The sequence below is a fragment of the Alosa alosa genome, chromosome 10 (assembly GCF_017589495.1).
Source record: "Alosa alosa isolate M-15738 ecotype Scorff River chromosome 10, AALO_Geno_1.1, whole genome shotgun sequence".
Taxonomy (NCBI): domain Eukaryota; kingdom Metazoa; phylum Chordata; class Actinopteri; order Clupeiformes; family Clupeidae; genus Alosa; species Alosa alosa.
The window spans coordinates 29,273,750-29,288,640 of NC_063198.1; the positions used below are offsets into that span (position 1 = coordinate 29,273,750).

Consider the following 14,891-nt stretch of genomic DNA (forward strand, 5'->3'; position numbering starts at 1 on the left):
CCTCTCCTAATACACAACCGTTGCCATGAGCACCCCTCTCCTAACACAAACAACATGATTTGTTGGGACGCACAGTAGACAGGTGACTGCAGACCCGCGCCCCTGGCACACATAGCAACCAGAGTCAAACCAAGTTTCCAGCATCTGCATTCTGAGCTGGGTCTGACTATGCACACAGGAGCACCGAGATATGGTGACCCTCGGCCTAGAGTAAAAACAGGAAGTACACTGGATCAGTACTTTTAAAGTTACTTGAGTGGACAAACAGATGGATGGATGGGTGGACCTTGTGACCATACTGTCTTCCTCCCAACCAGGGGATGATGTCTTCCGCCCATGCACCCACAGACTCACATCTGTTCTTTCACATGACGTGTTGAGACAGTTGGAGACGCAGTGATTGAGTAATGACTTCAATTTAGCCCAGTGACCATGGGGCTCACGATTTAAAGTGCAATACTCAGTCACTGGAAAACTCACTCTCTCTACTCACAATAATCACCCACAACCCAAGGGCCTACCAGCATACACACACACACACACACACACACACAAAATAAGAAAGAGGGAGGGAGTGAGGGACAAAGGCCATGTTCCTTGGCAGAAGATGTGATTAGGTGTAACAGACAGTGGAGACAACGGAAGATGCTGTGATTGAGTAATGACCTCAATTTAGCCAAGTCACCATAGCGCTCTCCATTTAAAACTCAACACTCACGGGCAAAAAAACTCTTATACGCACACACTTGCACACACATGCACACACGCACACACACACATGCACATGCAAACACATGCACATGCAAACACATGCTTTCGCACGCACACCACCGCTAGCAAAAACTTGCATACGCACGCATACACACACAGCCATTTATGGACACAAACACACAGATACACACACACACACACACATGCACATGTTTACTTTTAAACTCTCTGCTCCCTCTTGGGTAAATAGCACTCCCCCTTTCCTCCTCTGGGTGGGCGGAAGCCTATTGATTCTCAATATGACCAGTGTCTCCTGAGTGGCCTCTGCATGTGAACAGATGACCAGCTGCCTCCTGCGTCTCCGTGTTCTGCTCGCTCTGCTCTGCTCTCTCGGCCTCCCTCTCCGTCTCTCTGTGATTGACGTGGAGGAATTGTGAGATTTGGGGGTAAAAAAACGGAAAAATGGCCATTAAAAATGCATTTGGGGTTTGGGAGAACAAGTCTCATACAAATACAGGTGGCAGCTGGTCTCTAAATGATTCAGAATGGGCACTCCATGTGCACACTTCTGCACGTGCATGTGTACACACACAAACACACACACACACACAAACACACACACACACACACACACACACACACACACACACACACACACACACACACACACACACACACACACACACACACTCACACCCTTCTACATTATCCTGAACAACACTACACTTCAAACTTGATGAAACCATCATGACACAAAAATCTATTATGTGTTCCTACTTATGCAGTGCTGGAAAAGCACACACGCATACACCTCAGGACACACACGCACACACACACACACACACACACACACACACACACACACACACACACACACACACACACACACAGACAATAAAATTAGCAGTCCGTCAATCAAGCTGCATAATCTGTGACCTTCTTCTGCCAAGCAGCTCCTAGGGAGAACCGTCACGAATAATCAAAAGGAACTTTACAGCCCCACCAGTTCTTCTAGTTGTGTACAAGAGTCCGTTAACCCCATTTAAACTGTACTGTGGGCTGTCAGCCCAGGAACACAGGCCCATAATGCTTTGCTTTAACTAAACACAGCACAGTGTAAACACTCCCTCGGCCAAGAACCCAGCGGAAACCTCAGGTTTGGCCCAACAGGGCTATTCTTTGCTCCTATTTTGAGCTGGGACAGATGGTCAAAACACAACTTATAAAATGAGATCTTTAACAAGAGAGACCTGCATAAACTGTGACCTCTATCCTTTCTGCTTCAAGGGCATAGTCACACATCATCACAAGTAGCCTAGTTGCAGATGTGAATATGTTTTTCTGTAAAGCTTTACCCATGACTGCATTCATGGTTAAGAGGTTGGGGCTGAAATATTTTAAGTATATTAGTACAGAACACGCACTATCAAAGAACTAAGGTTTAGTAGTTCATTGTTAAAACGGACACAAAAGAAGAAGTCAAGTCATCCTTGACTTTAAGGTCAACACTATTGTTTTCACCAAGATCCTGTTCTGAAAACTCTATTTCTAAAACATTTCGAAAAACAGATTGACAGACTAGGTCCCTGCTCAAAGTTTTTCAGAACAAGTCTTTAAAAGAAAACATGGAGTATTTCAGAGTTAATGTTGCTGAGCCACTGTTGAGCATCAGACCATGTCAAGAGGAAGAGAGATGAGACACTCTATGTAAGAACAAGATGAAGGGCACAGGTCCCACCAGCTCACACCGTGTGAGTCCTCACCTTTATTTACTCAGGGAGGGTCTCACACGCACACACACAACACTCACACGCACAACACTCACACACACACACACAACACTCACACACACACACACAACACTCACACGCACAACACTCACACACACACACAACACTCACACGCACACACACAACACTCACACGCACACACACAACACTCACAAACAACACTCACACGCACGCACACACCCAACACTCACACACACACAAACAACACTCACACACACACAAACAACACTCACACGCACACACACACAACACTCACACACACACACACAACACTCACACACACACAAACAACACTCACACGCACACACACAACACTCACACGCACAACACTCACACACACAAACAACACTCACACGCACACACACAACACTCACAAGCACACACACAACACTCACAAACAACACTCACACGCACGCACACATACAACACTCACACACGCACGCACACACACACACACATAACACTCACATGCACGCACACACACACACACACACACAACTGTCACCACAACACAGCAGACACTGATCAGATCATGGGTACAATGCAGGAGAGCCTAGTTAAATAAAATGCTAAAAACACTAAGTGTGTGTGTGTGTGTGTGTGTGTGTGTGTGTGTGTGTGTATGTGTATGTGTGTGTGTGTGTGTGTGTGTGTGTGTGTGTGTGTGTATGTGTGTGTGTGCTTGTGCCGGTGTGTGTTTAATAAATAAAAGCACGCTCATCTCATCTGCTGAGCTGTTGGAGTGTGGCTTTCGTTTATCTCCTAATTGACTTCTCGCACGGAAATGTAAAGTGGGAGCTCAAATGAAAGTAAACACGATGATGAGCCCCACTGTCTGGGACGGCGCTGCACATCAACACACAGCCACACAAAAGCCTATTGGAAACCTGCTCCGATGGACATACACATACTGCACATTCAGACTATGGCCTCGGAGTCTTTGGAGCACAGTAGACAGAGTCAAGGTCAGCAAAGAGTTTGATATAAGTGTTTGTAAAGATGTGTATCCCTGTATTAGAAGATATGTATCTCTGTGATTTTCTCTCTCTCTTTCTCTCTCTCTCTCACACACACACACACATGCACGCACAATGCCACTCCAAGCGCATTCTGCTATGTATGGATGGAACTGTGTGTGTGTGTGTGTGTGTGTGTGTGTGTGTGTGTGTGTGAGTGTGTGTGTGTGTGTGTGTGTGTGTGAGACCCTGTATGGAGAACATAAATGACTGAATGGCCGACAATAGTGTTTACTGTGAGGTTGAAATCACCTAGTATGGCCTAGTCAAACACAGGGTGTAAAAAGCTCTCTCTCTCTCTTTCACACACCCACCCACACACACACACACACACACACACACACACACACACACACACACAGAGAGAGCATTAGCGGCTAAACACGACTATATGCTGCAATTAAACAACTATCTGTTTGTCCCAAACTACATTCCCATGCCCACTTGTTGCGCAATGGCCTGAGATCGCTCACTAAACTCACTACGGAGCTGTCCACACACTCACGGTGCTGAAATTGCGCGGCCCGCAGATTTCGCCCTGGAATCGACAGTACAGCAGCATCTCCTCCAGCTGGTGGCCGAGCCGGTCCAGGAGCTGCCGCATGGAGGGCTGAGACTCCTGTGGTGGCGGCAGAAAGTGGTTGAAGTCAAGGATGCGGGAGAATGGAGACCATGGCGGCTCGTTTCTGCTGCCGCCGACGTCGCCCTGGGAGGCGAGCATCTCCCTCGCCACCGGAGACACCTGCCAGTTCTTCCCCAGTAGACCCAGCCATCTCCCCGCACTGAAAATGTCCAGTTTCTTCATGCGCCGTGGCAACAGTAGGTTCTGGTTACAAATGGTCACAGCCGGAAAGACCAAGCGCTTTGCATATACCATATGCGCCTTGGTATAGACAGGCGAGGAGAGCAAGTATCGCACCCGGTTAGATGACCAGGTGAAGAGCAGAGCCAGTGCCGTTAGAAAGGCGAGCAGCCAAGCCACTCTCCGCGGGTAAGAGCCGCTGAGAAAGATATGCCTCAGTCCGTGAAACGTGGTGTGTTTCAGAAAGAGCTTTCCGGCTTCTTTCAGTGATCCCACTCGCCCTTTCGGTGCGATACCACCCGGACACATCTTGTTATAAAAAAAAAAGAATTCGCAGAGAGAGCCACCAGAACACACAGATCTACCTCTGTCCTCGTGTCTTCCTTACTGACTTCTACCGCGCCGGACCTGAGCGTAATCCAGCGTGTTCAGAGAGCAGCTCAGTCACAGGGCATGGCTCCGAAGTGCGTCTTATAGAGTGCATGCAGAGCTCGCTACTCCTTTCACTGCGCCACGAAGGTTTCCGTAAAGAGATAATTTCGACCAGAAGCAGTCAGCCAGAAGCAGAGGTAATTTATTTTATGCGCCTTAAACGGTCTCAGGAGCTGAAGCTCATTTAGATTTATTTTGGTGTAAACGGGCACAAGCGAGTTGCAGCACGTTTGGCGTAAGATGAATGAGTTCGCCAGACTAACTGAAACGACACCTGTGAAGATCATAACACATTTAACCCCACAACGGCTGTGTGTGTATCCCTGTCTTTAGTCACGCACGCTTAAACCAAAATGCACTATATTTTATCTTGTCAATATTTTGCTATCGAACTTAAAGCTCATTATTGTTTCGTTAAAGTTACCTGCAAGCAGCAATCATATCGAATAGGTTTCCACAAGACACTCGGTCCCGGTTATAGAACTGAACGCATACTAAACCGCCATAAGTCATTCAGCACCACGCGTGTGCAACAGCTCACATTTGGAGCAGAGTGCAAGTTCGTTCAGTTTGTGTGGCGCGCTCATCGTTAGACATCGTTAGCTTCATCCGGTCTGACCCTGTTCAATTTTTTACATTTCCCTTTCCGACTGTGGTCGAAACCCTTTCTCCGTTCTCTCTCGAACAGAACTCTGTCTCACCCTCCGGGGCTGTGCTGCTGCTGACCCAATCCGTTTCCTGAGAGAAGAAGATTATCTGCCTGGGTCTCGCTAATAGACTCCATTGCACTGACGCGATGCACCATTGGTTATCTGTTTGCACAGTGGTGCGCAAAAAGTGCAGCCAGCTACATTCTCCTCCTTCGGAACGGCAGTACTTGAGTAGGGCAAGTTTATTAGCCTTGAAACTGTAGCACCTTTTCCCTAAACTCCCCAACTTTAAAACAGAGTACAGGTGTTTTTGAGTATATGTTGCAGTGAGTAAGTTGAATAAGTATGTTGTAGTGTTTAGATTATGCAGAATCTCGGGCACATAAGCCATCCTCTCCCAGCTTTCTGTGGCGTAGGTGGGCTTTAGAGAGGTCTTCAATTCCAAGACAAAATTGGACAGAATGTCCTGTCATAATTGCATCGTTTTGGTTGTGTTTGAATGACACCGCAATGGCAATGTAGACAGTCAGCCGTATAATCCAAATGCAAATCACCAATGCAGCAAAACAAAAGAGGCATCAAACGTTGGTATTGCTGAGACGTCTTCCAACCCCCGGATCCCAAAACAAGCGTGTTTTCTTGAGATAAACTTGAAGAAGGCCTAGGTAATGACTGCGACAAAACATGTCAATTCGTTGTAACAGCGAGTGTAGGTTTAAATTTAATTTAGGTTTCAATTTGGCCGATGGGTAAAGTCAACATTCCAAGATTAAACGGCCTGTCAGCTGCCAGTCGTTGACTTTTTTGCCTAAAGCCTATTTTTTTTTTTAAAAAAGATGCAGGCGTTTAGATGTTCAATTTGAAATCACTGCACCACAGAAGACAAAATGTAAAATTCAAATGAATTGAAGAGAACCGCATTTAACTTGGCAAAAAGCTTAAAAAGGGATTGGATGGGGTTTTACATGAGTTCTGCATTGTTTTTCTGTGTCCTTATATATTGTAAGTGACAGATTTAAGCGAAAGGGAAATATGTTTTAAACTGATTAGTGCTGGTTGTTTAAAGCACAAAAGACGGCGGGGATAACACGTTCCCACATGTGCGGTACTTTTTCACTGTAATTCCCAGTGTGCGCCCTGAATCTCCACGGAGCAAACTTGAACCTCTGACGCCAGCCTGAGACGCGGAAAGGAACAAAAGGTTGAGTGTATATGCGTAATGTGTATGCGTAATAAGTGCGCATACACAGACAGACAGACAGACACACACACACACACACACACACACACACACACACACACTGCAAGCACAGCGTCTCCGCGCAGCCAGCTCACCCACTCACGATGGAGCCGCAGGGACTCTGTATTGAATAAGAGCGCATGGTTATTCTGTTTACATTAATGCTAAAGGCACAACTCTGGCGGAGGTGATCTGAGGGAATTATGTAGTCAACTAGATGATCAGAACCTCAATTTGTCGTTGATTTCTGTTCATAAAGGATTACGTGGCAAAGTAGGGACGCCGTTTCACACACCAAGTCCACAAGATTTTTTATTTCCCGTTATCTCCATAAAACATATCCACTTCAGATAACTTTACAATTCACAGCTTATGAAAGGTTGCCTACAGCAACCTGGCATGCAGAGCTGCTTCTTAACTTTCAAGTGTTCAAGATTTCATTTGCTGCCCTATCAGACGTGGCAGACATCACTGAACCATAATAGTCTATGGAAAACAGGCTTAAATTGGCATCCCTGAATCAAGCTTTTCTCTAAAGCACTTCAATGTGTAGCCAACAAGGAAAATAGGCCATAAAAGGCAGGTTGTTCTCTGAGTATTAAATAAATAAGTCTATTGATTTCTTGCGAAATAAAGACTCTTAGTGGTTATATCTCAGGAGTGTGTGACACATCATTAGACACATAACCGCAATTTCATGTTCGATTTTTTCTAATATCTTCCCATGCTTTTATGCCATCACTAACCAATCGATTTAGCCATGTTCGCTTCTAATCCACTGAGAGCATGTGATGTTTTGTTTAATCGTCAGCGACATCTCGTCAGCTGCATCTCAGATGGGAATATCACAATATCAAGGCAACGATATCACTGCCTGAATCCTGCTTTCCGGAAAAGCTCATTTCATGTCAGCGGAAACAACCTGTGTGGTTGTTCCTCCTACTGGGCCAAGTAACTGGGCGGCAGTACGTGCGGAGCCCCTGTGAAGGATCGGGACATCACCCTCCCCGTCCCCCGCCTGTCTGGGCTGCCCAAGTGAGTGCTCTCTGAGTGCGGGAGGTTGGCTAAGCCCCTTCATTAAGCCGTCATAGACCAGCTCTTTATCTTCACAGACATGCCAGCCAGCTCCTGGGAGACAAGAGGATTCTATGTTGCCAACCAGCCAAGGAGAATGTTCTCAGCCCCCCCCCCTTCTCTCTCTCTCTCTCTGTGGATGTCTGTGTGTCTCTCTTTCTCACACTCAAAAACACATACTCTCTGTCCCTCCCTCAGTCCCTCTCATTTTCGAACATTCAAACACACTCACCCTGTCTCTCTCTCTCTCTAACACACACACACACACACACACACACACACACACACACACACACACACACACACACACACACACACACCCAACCAGCCAACCGGGACCACTGCCTCCAGACGCCCTTGCCTGATGCCAGGGGTTTTTTGGGGAGCAAGTGACAAGACAGAAGGAGAGAGAGAACGACAGTGAGAGAGAGAAAGAAAGAGACTGAGAGAGAGGAGAGAGAGAGGGAGCAACAGAGAGAGAGAGAGAGAGAGAGAGGGGAGAGGGCAGAGTGCCACTGCAGCTGCATGCAGACACCGGGCCAGCTGTTGATTTATGGGCTCCATTGGGAGGATAATTGTGTACATGATCTGCAGTTAAGGACGAGAGCGTCATGTTTCTCCTGCATGGTCCAGCTCATCAGCGGGGCCACAACAAGCCGCTCTCTCTCTGTTCTCTCATCCATCTATTCTGGGCCCATTTTCCCATTTAAATGCATTACTGTAACTCTGGGAGGCCAAGAATGCCTGTATGGATTCCTTCTACATGTGCGAAGATCTCTCTCACTTTATTATTCTCTCCCCCTCTTTCTTTCCTCCTCCCTCTCTCGCGCTCTCTCTGACGTGCTCCACTCTGTTGCATTGGGGTGCATTGGGTGGGCACAGCTGGCACAGATGGCGCTATGTAAGATGCCCACAGCACAACACACTTCTGCCACCAACACACTGCACCCACCAGCCAACAACTGTTACAGCTGCAGGCTGCAGGCTACCCCCTTCCGCAAGCCTACTGTATCGCCCTCTCTCCCACCCCCTCTCTCTCTCCATTCCTTCCTCCCTCTCTCCCTCTCTATCTAGAACAGTGGTTCCCAACCTGGGGTCCGCAGACCCCACTAGGGGGCGCCAGAGAGTGCAGGGGGTCCGCACAATGCTGCCTGGGCTGAGGTTGTAAGGTTACCAAAATTATATTTGCGCACATTAAATGTATAAAATCCCAATAACACACCCAATTGGATAATCAAAATTCTGTATAATCCAAATTAAAACATATTTTTGTTCCACATTTAAATTCATGTAGCTATTTATTACCTCTGACCTCTGAACTTATGAGTTTGTAATTAATCACTTTATTCTTTTTGTGTGTGTATGTGGGTAGGAGTTTGGGTAGGGGGCCCTGGCTTGTCTTAGACACAGGCAAGGGGGCCTTCAAGGAAAAAACGTTGGGAAACACTGATCTAGAAGATAGGAGAACAACATTGAAACTCGCGTGTCCACGGGACAGACAGGGTGATGGAGGCTTTCTCGTAGAGTTGCTGCCTTTTTAGTGCCACACATTTCATCCTGGCAGATTCAGACGACTAGGGTGGGATCGGTGGCGTTTGTGGGGCAGAAAAAGTAGTTCGTTGTGATAGATAGATAGTTGTGATAAATAGACCCGTCCGCCTTTCACTCCCTGCCACCACAGAAGACGAATGGGCCGCTGTGAGGAAAGAGCGCTCTGGACGGTCCTAAGAGCCACAGAGAGAGAAAAGGGAAGCTGATGTTGGGCTGTTTGTGTGAGTATTCACAATGTGTGTGTGTGTGTGTGTGCATGACTGGGTATGGTTTTGTGCCTGCAAGACAGCAGCAATCTCAACCTGTCGAGGCAAACACAATGTGTTTCATAGAGTGAGCTCAGTGTCTGGGGGGCACACACAAACATGCACAAACAAACAAGCGTGAATGCGCGCACGCACACACACACACATACACACACGCACACGCACACACGCACGCACACACACACACACACACAAACACACACACACACTCACACACACACACGCACACACTCACACACACACACACACACAAACACACACACACACACACACACACACACACACACACACACACACACACACACAGTAGTCAGCACTTGTCCTCACTCTCTTTGACTTTACAGAGGTGAGAAAAAGGGTAAGACCAGCAGAGAAAAGGCCACCATGTGGACACCACTGGGAATGCAACACACAGACCAGCAGAGAAAAGGCCACCATGTGGACACCACTGGGAATGCAAACACACAGACCAGCAGAGAAAAGGCCACCATGTGGACACCACTGGGAATGCAAACACACAGACCAGCAGAGAAAAGGCCACCATGTGGACACCACTGGGAATGCAACACACAGACCAGCAGAGAAAAAGGCCACCATGTGGACACCACTGGGAATGCAACACACAGACCAGCAGAGAAAAGGCCACCATGTGGACACCACTGGGAATGCAACACACAGACCAGCAGAGAAAAGGCCACCATGTGGACACCACTGGGAATGCAACACACAGACCAGCAGAGAAAAGGCCACCATGTGGACACCACTGGGAATGCAACACACAGACCAGCAGAGAAAAGGCCACCATGTGGACACCACTGGGAATGCAACACACAGACCAGCAGAGAGCAACACATGGGGACAACCGCTACGTTAGACAATGCTAAGTTCAACTAACTTAAAGGGACACCAGGCAACGTGTTAATTACTCATCTTCGTAAGTCGGTATATTGTTAAATGACTCATTACAGGGCGAATGAAGACTCTCTCACCGCCCCTACTGCCTGCAGGAAGAATATCCCGCTTGCAAGTTCAGTGTATCGTACCTCGCCGAATCAAGCAGGATCAGTTTACATCCTGCATCCACAGCACAGAGGCAGGCTAACTAAAACACTAGCTTAATGTTGCAAACGCGGTGTATAATGGCAGAGCCGGGCGAAGAAGCAGCTAAAACCCTTGACAGAAGATGCAAAGAAAAGGAAAAGAGCTTCAGACCGAGCGAGGGGGAGTTTCGTAGAGAAAAAGCATCAAGCTTGCCTGGTATCCCTTTAACTTCTGCTCTGGGAGTATGAAAATAAGCTTCCTGATGCCTTCATTCATTCAGCTTCAAGGTGTTTACCTCTGATACAATAAAATGCTAAAAGAGTCAATCACCCTGTCTGTGAGTGTCATATGACTATCAATTCTTCTGATAGAGCAAGGTCCTAACAAGCTCCTCACAGGGAGCACACACAGGCAAGTGAAAAATGTATATGTGAATGTATGTGTATTTTATATGTGTATGGAAAATAAATGTGTATAATTTATATGCACATTAAAGACAAAGATGCATGTACTGTACTGTATGTATGTGTATGTATATTGTACAATGTACATGTATATGTATATAAAATCACTACTAACACCTTAACCCCATGGAACAGTAAGCAGAACTAAAACCACTCCCTCACATACTCCCTCTCTCTCTGTCTCTCTCTGGCTCACTGTCTTCTTCTATCTCTTTCTCACTTGCTAACCCGAACATATGCACACACAGACACACACACTATTTCTCTCTGTCTCTCAATGTCAGGTGCTGACATAAAGGTCTAACGTAACAAGCCTGGATGTATGTCAATGTCCGGCCCTCAAAGACTAACACTAAATGTTAAATGTTAAATGTGAAATGCTAAAATTAGCATGAAATAAATCATATAAACGGACAATCAATCATGAACCAGTCGATCACCTTTCGCTGTTCCACACACACACACACACACAGACACACACACACACACACACACACACACACACACACACACACACACAAACACATACACACACACAAACAACACACACACACACACACACACACACACACACACACACACACACACACAGAGAGACTTTTGGAGGTGAGAAGGCATGGTGGAGCCTTTCTTACTGTGCTGTGAACATAAGTGATATTCTCTCTCGATCTCTGTCTCTACCGCACAGATTTACGCAGTCATATACTCATTCATGCATATATACATTCAAATGCACACACCTACATTATTACAGACATTGTATAAGCAATCTCATCATCTCTTCAGTGTGCTCAGGAAGCAAGGCCTGTAGTTACGGGCTATTTTTAGAAAGGTGCTAGTGATCACATAAAAACTATACACATACATCATCAGAGAAACACACAAAAAGCTCACACATATTCATTTAATCTACACGGCTAAAGAGGCTTAGCATTCATTTTACAGACAGTATGCATACTAAAAGTGCGCGTGCACACATACACATATACACACGCGCACACACACATACACACACACACAATTTTGTTCCTAGACTGGCATACATAGATGTTGTTTCGTGGCCTGAGAGAGTAAGACTGGGCAGAGCATTAAGGAGCCATTACTGATCATTATGAAGTCAATTAGACACTGATAAGTGGCTGCAGTGGGCCATTTGACACTAGTCATGACAGTCCATATGTCTTCTTCAAACCTAATTGGCCAAATATGAGCCGACTTTCACTCATTCGCCTATTACATGTCACTTGGCCATTAAGTCCCTCTCAAGAAATACTGTAAGCTGCACCATGTTGGACAGAATCATCAATTAGCATGCTAATGAGTAGCCTAACAGGGAAGTCGTTAGATTTTACTGTTCAGGGTGCGCTGAAGGTCTACAGCTCAACAGCTCAATGCTAAACAGCCCCCCTTAATAACCTTGTAAACATGCGGCGTCTTTATAAGTAAACATGTCTTCAGCCCGAGAACGGATCGGCGGAGTAGCCACAGGAATGTGGTGCGCGCGCAGAGCCGCGGGCGGAATGGAAACCGTGATGTTGCTACGGCAGGATGTCTTTGTTTCCGCTCCTCGCTCGCTCAGTCACATAGTACTGCTGATGTTCTCTAAGCACTCAATTGCTCAAGGACAGACCTGACAACGTACTGAGGGAGACCATTGCAAGCACATTGTGTGTGTCTCTGTGTGTTTATAAAACAGTCCTTCCTGTGAAGGCGGAAAAATGCACTGGAGGAATAAAAAACACTTGATTAATTCATAATGAAGAGATCACATGCAGCAGCATGAGTAACAGATTGAATAAACACATCGTTCTCAGACGGTGTGTGTGTGTGTGCAGTATGTGTGTGTGTGTGTGTGTGTGTGTGTGTGTGTGTGTGTTGTGTATGTGTGAGGGTGAGTGTGTGTGTTTTCGCACAGTCCATTCTGCTCTTAATGATGTCCCACACTAACTGAATGCTGCTGACAGCAGGGTGTCAGAGCAGAGATCAGATCTGCAAAATTCATTTTAGAGTCAGCGATTTAAATATGCACTGCCTCTCTCTTGTCTCTCACTCTCTCTCTCACACACACACACACACACACATACTACAAAGGATGCTGTTGATATTATCAATGAAACAGCTCCCTCTAGTGTTCATGGTGTAGCTCTGACATAGGGCCTCAGATTTCAATATTTCCCCTGTTCTTTTTCTGAGCTAGAAACTAGAGCTAAGCTTCAGGTTGATGTATAGGTTGGAGAATAATAGAACGGGATAATTTCCCAGAGTGACCATTGGGAACGGTCAGATCCCAGCCCGCTCTGCATTGATTAGGTGGGGGTGACAACACATCAATCAGTTTTCAATAACGTCGTTCAATTTGCAACAAGTCGTTAGTGAAATCAAAGCAGGCCACTATGATGCCAACAGGCCAGCCACAATGCTGTGGATGCTTGGCATTAAGACATGTTGACCATGGAGCTCACCTTCCTTCCATTACAGCAGACGCAGCAGCAGTACTGTTGGACTACTTTTTGCACCTTCACCATGACACTCACTCTCTGGAGCACCTCACCATGCACACAGAACTACAGTCCCAGTCCCGGCCCTGTCACTGCAAGCGTCTCATGCTTGATCATCCTTAAGCACACTGTGGATTTTTTAAAATTTAATTTATATAGTATATTTAGCATTTAGTTTTTCTTATCTTCTACTGTCTCTATTGTACAGTGGAGTTGTGTTATATGTATATACTTATATTTACTCTTTCTGCATGTGTGTAGAAGACCTGCATGTGTGTAGAAGACCTGCATGTGTGTAGACCTGTATGTGTGTAGACCTGCATGTGTGTAGACCTGCATGTGTGTAGACCTGCATGTGTGTAGTCCTGAGTCAGAGCTGAAGCGGAGTTTGAGGCCAGAGGCTCAAATGCTCTGCTGCCGTTTGGAGGTCCATTCTCTCTACTTGCATGTAGGCTGATTATTCTGTGACCTCTGTGTGACTGTGGGTCTGGCCAATTTGATTTTGTGTGTGTGTGTGTGTGTGTGTGTGTGTGAGAGAGAGAGATGGGGGGGGGAGAAGGAAGGGAGAAGGGAGAGCGTGTGTGCATATAAATGTCTGTGTCTGTGTGTGTGCATGTGTGTGTGCATATAAATGTCTGTGTCTGTGTGTGTGCATGTGTGTGTGCATATAAATGTCTGTGTCTGTGTGTGTGCATGTGTGTGTGCTTATAAATGTCTGTGTCTGTGTGTGTGCATGTGTGTGTGCTTATAAATGTCTGTGTCTGTGTGTGTGTGTGTGTCTGCGTGTGTGCATGTGTGTGTGTTCATGTTCTTCTGGGTCCTCTGTGATAGCGCCTTCGCCTTTTAATCTATTCTATTCAATCTCTCCGGTCCATCTCCTGCACCCTTTGACCTCTCCTCCCTTGCTGTCCGTCTAGAGCACGCATGGACCAACAACAACAACAACAACAACAACAACAACAACAACAACAACAACAACAACAACAGCAGCAACAACAACAACAACAACAACAACAACAACAACAACAGCAACAACAACAACAACAAAAAAGGGAATTCTAATTCTGTTATTCACACAAAGACTCACGGGGAGGAAAGGCATGGTGTGCTGTTTAATGCATCTCTAATGACGGAGAGCAGAGCCAAGCTAATGGAAGGAGTGTGTGAGAGAAGATAAAGGAGAATGAGGGGGGGATGAAAGAGGAAGAGAACGAGTGAAAGAGAGAGAGTTTGAAAACAGAGAGAAAGCAAAAGTGAGGCAGAGAGAGAGAGAAAGAACCAGGGGGTGATAAGACGAGAGGGAAATGAGAGAGAGAGAGAGAGAGAGAGAGAGAGAGCCAGTGAGAGAGAGAGAGA

General features: G+C 46.3%; 1 protein-coding gene across 3 annotated transcripts in view; it reads right to left on the reverse strand.

Moving 5' to 3' along the window:
* The window catches only part of asic1b (acid-sensing (proton-gated) ion channel 1b), a 231,408-nt gene that overhangs the window by 47,291 nt on the left and 169,226 nt on the right, over window positions 1–14,891 (reverse strand). For 2 of the 3 annotated variants that reach the window (XM_048254855.1, XM_048254857.1), the window contains exon 1: window positions 4,023–5,552. The exons of the other annotated variant lie outside the window; for it this stretch is intronic. In XM_048254855.1, coding sequence (XP_048110812.1) covers window positions 4,023–4,628 — 606 coding nt within the window. In that variant the 5' untranslated portion in view covers window positions 4,629–5,552. Of the gene's footprint in view, window positions 1–4,022; window positions 5,553–14,891 lie in introns of those variants that run through there. 3 annotated transcript variants of the gene reach the window in all.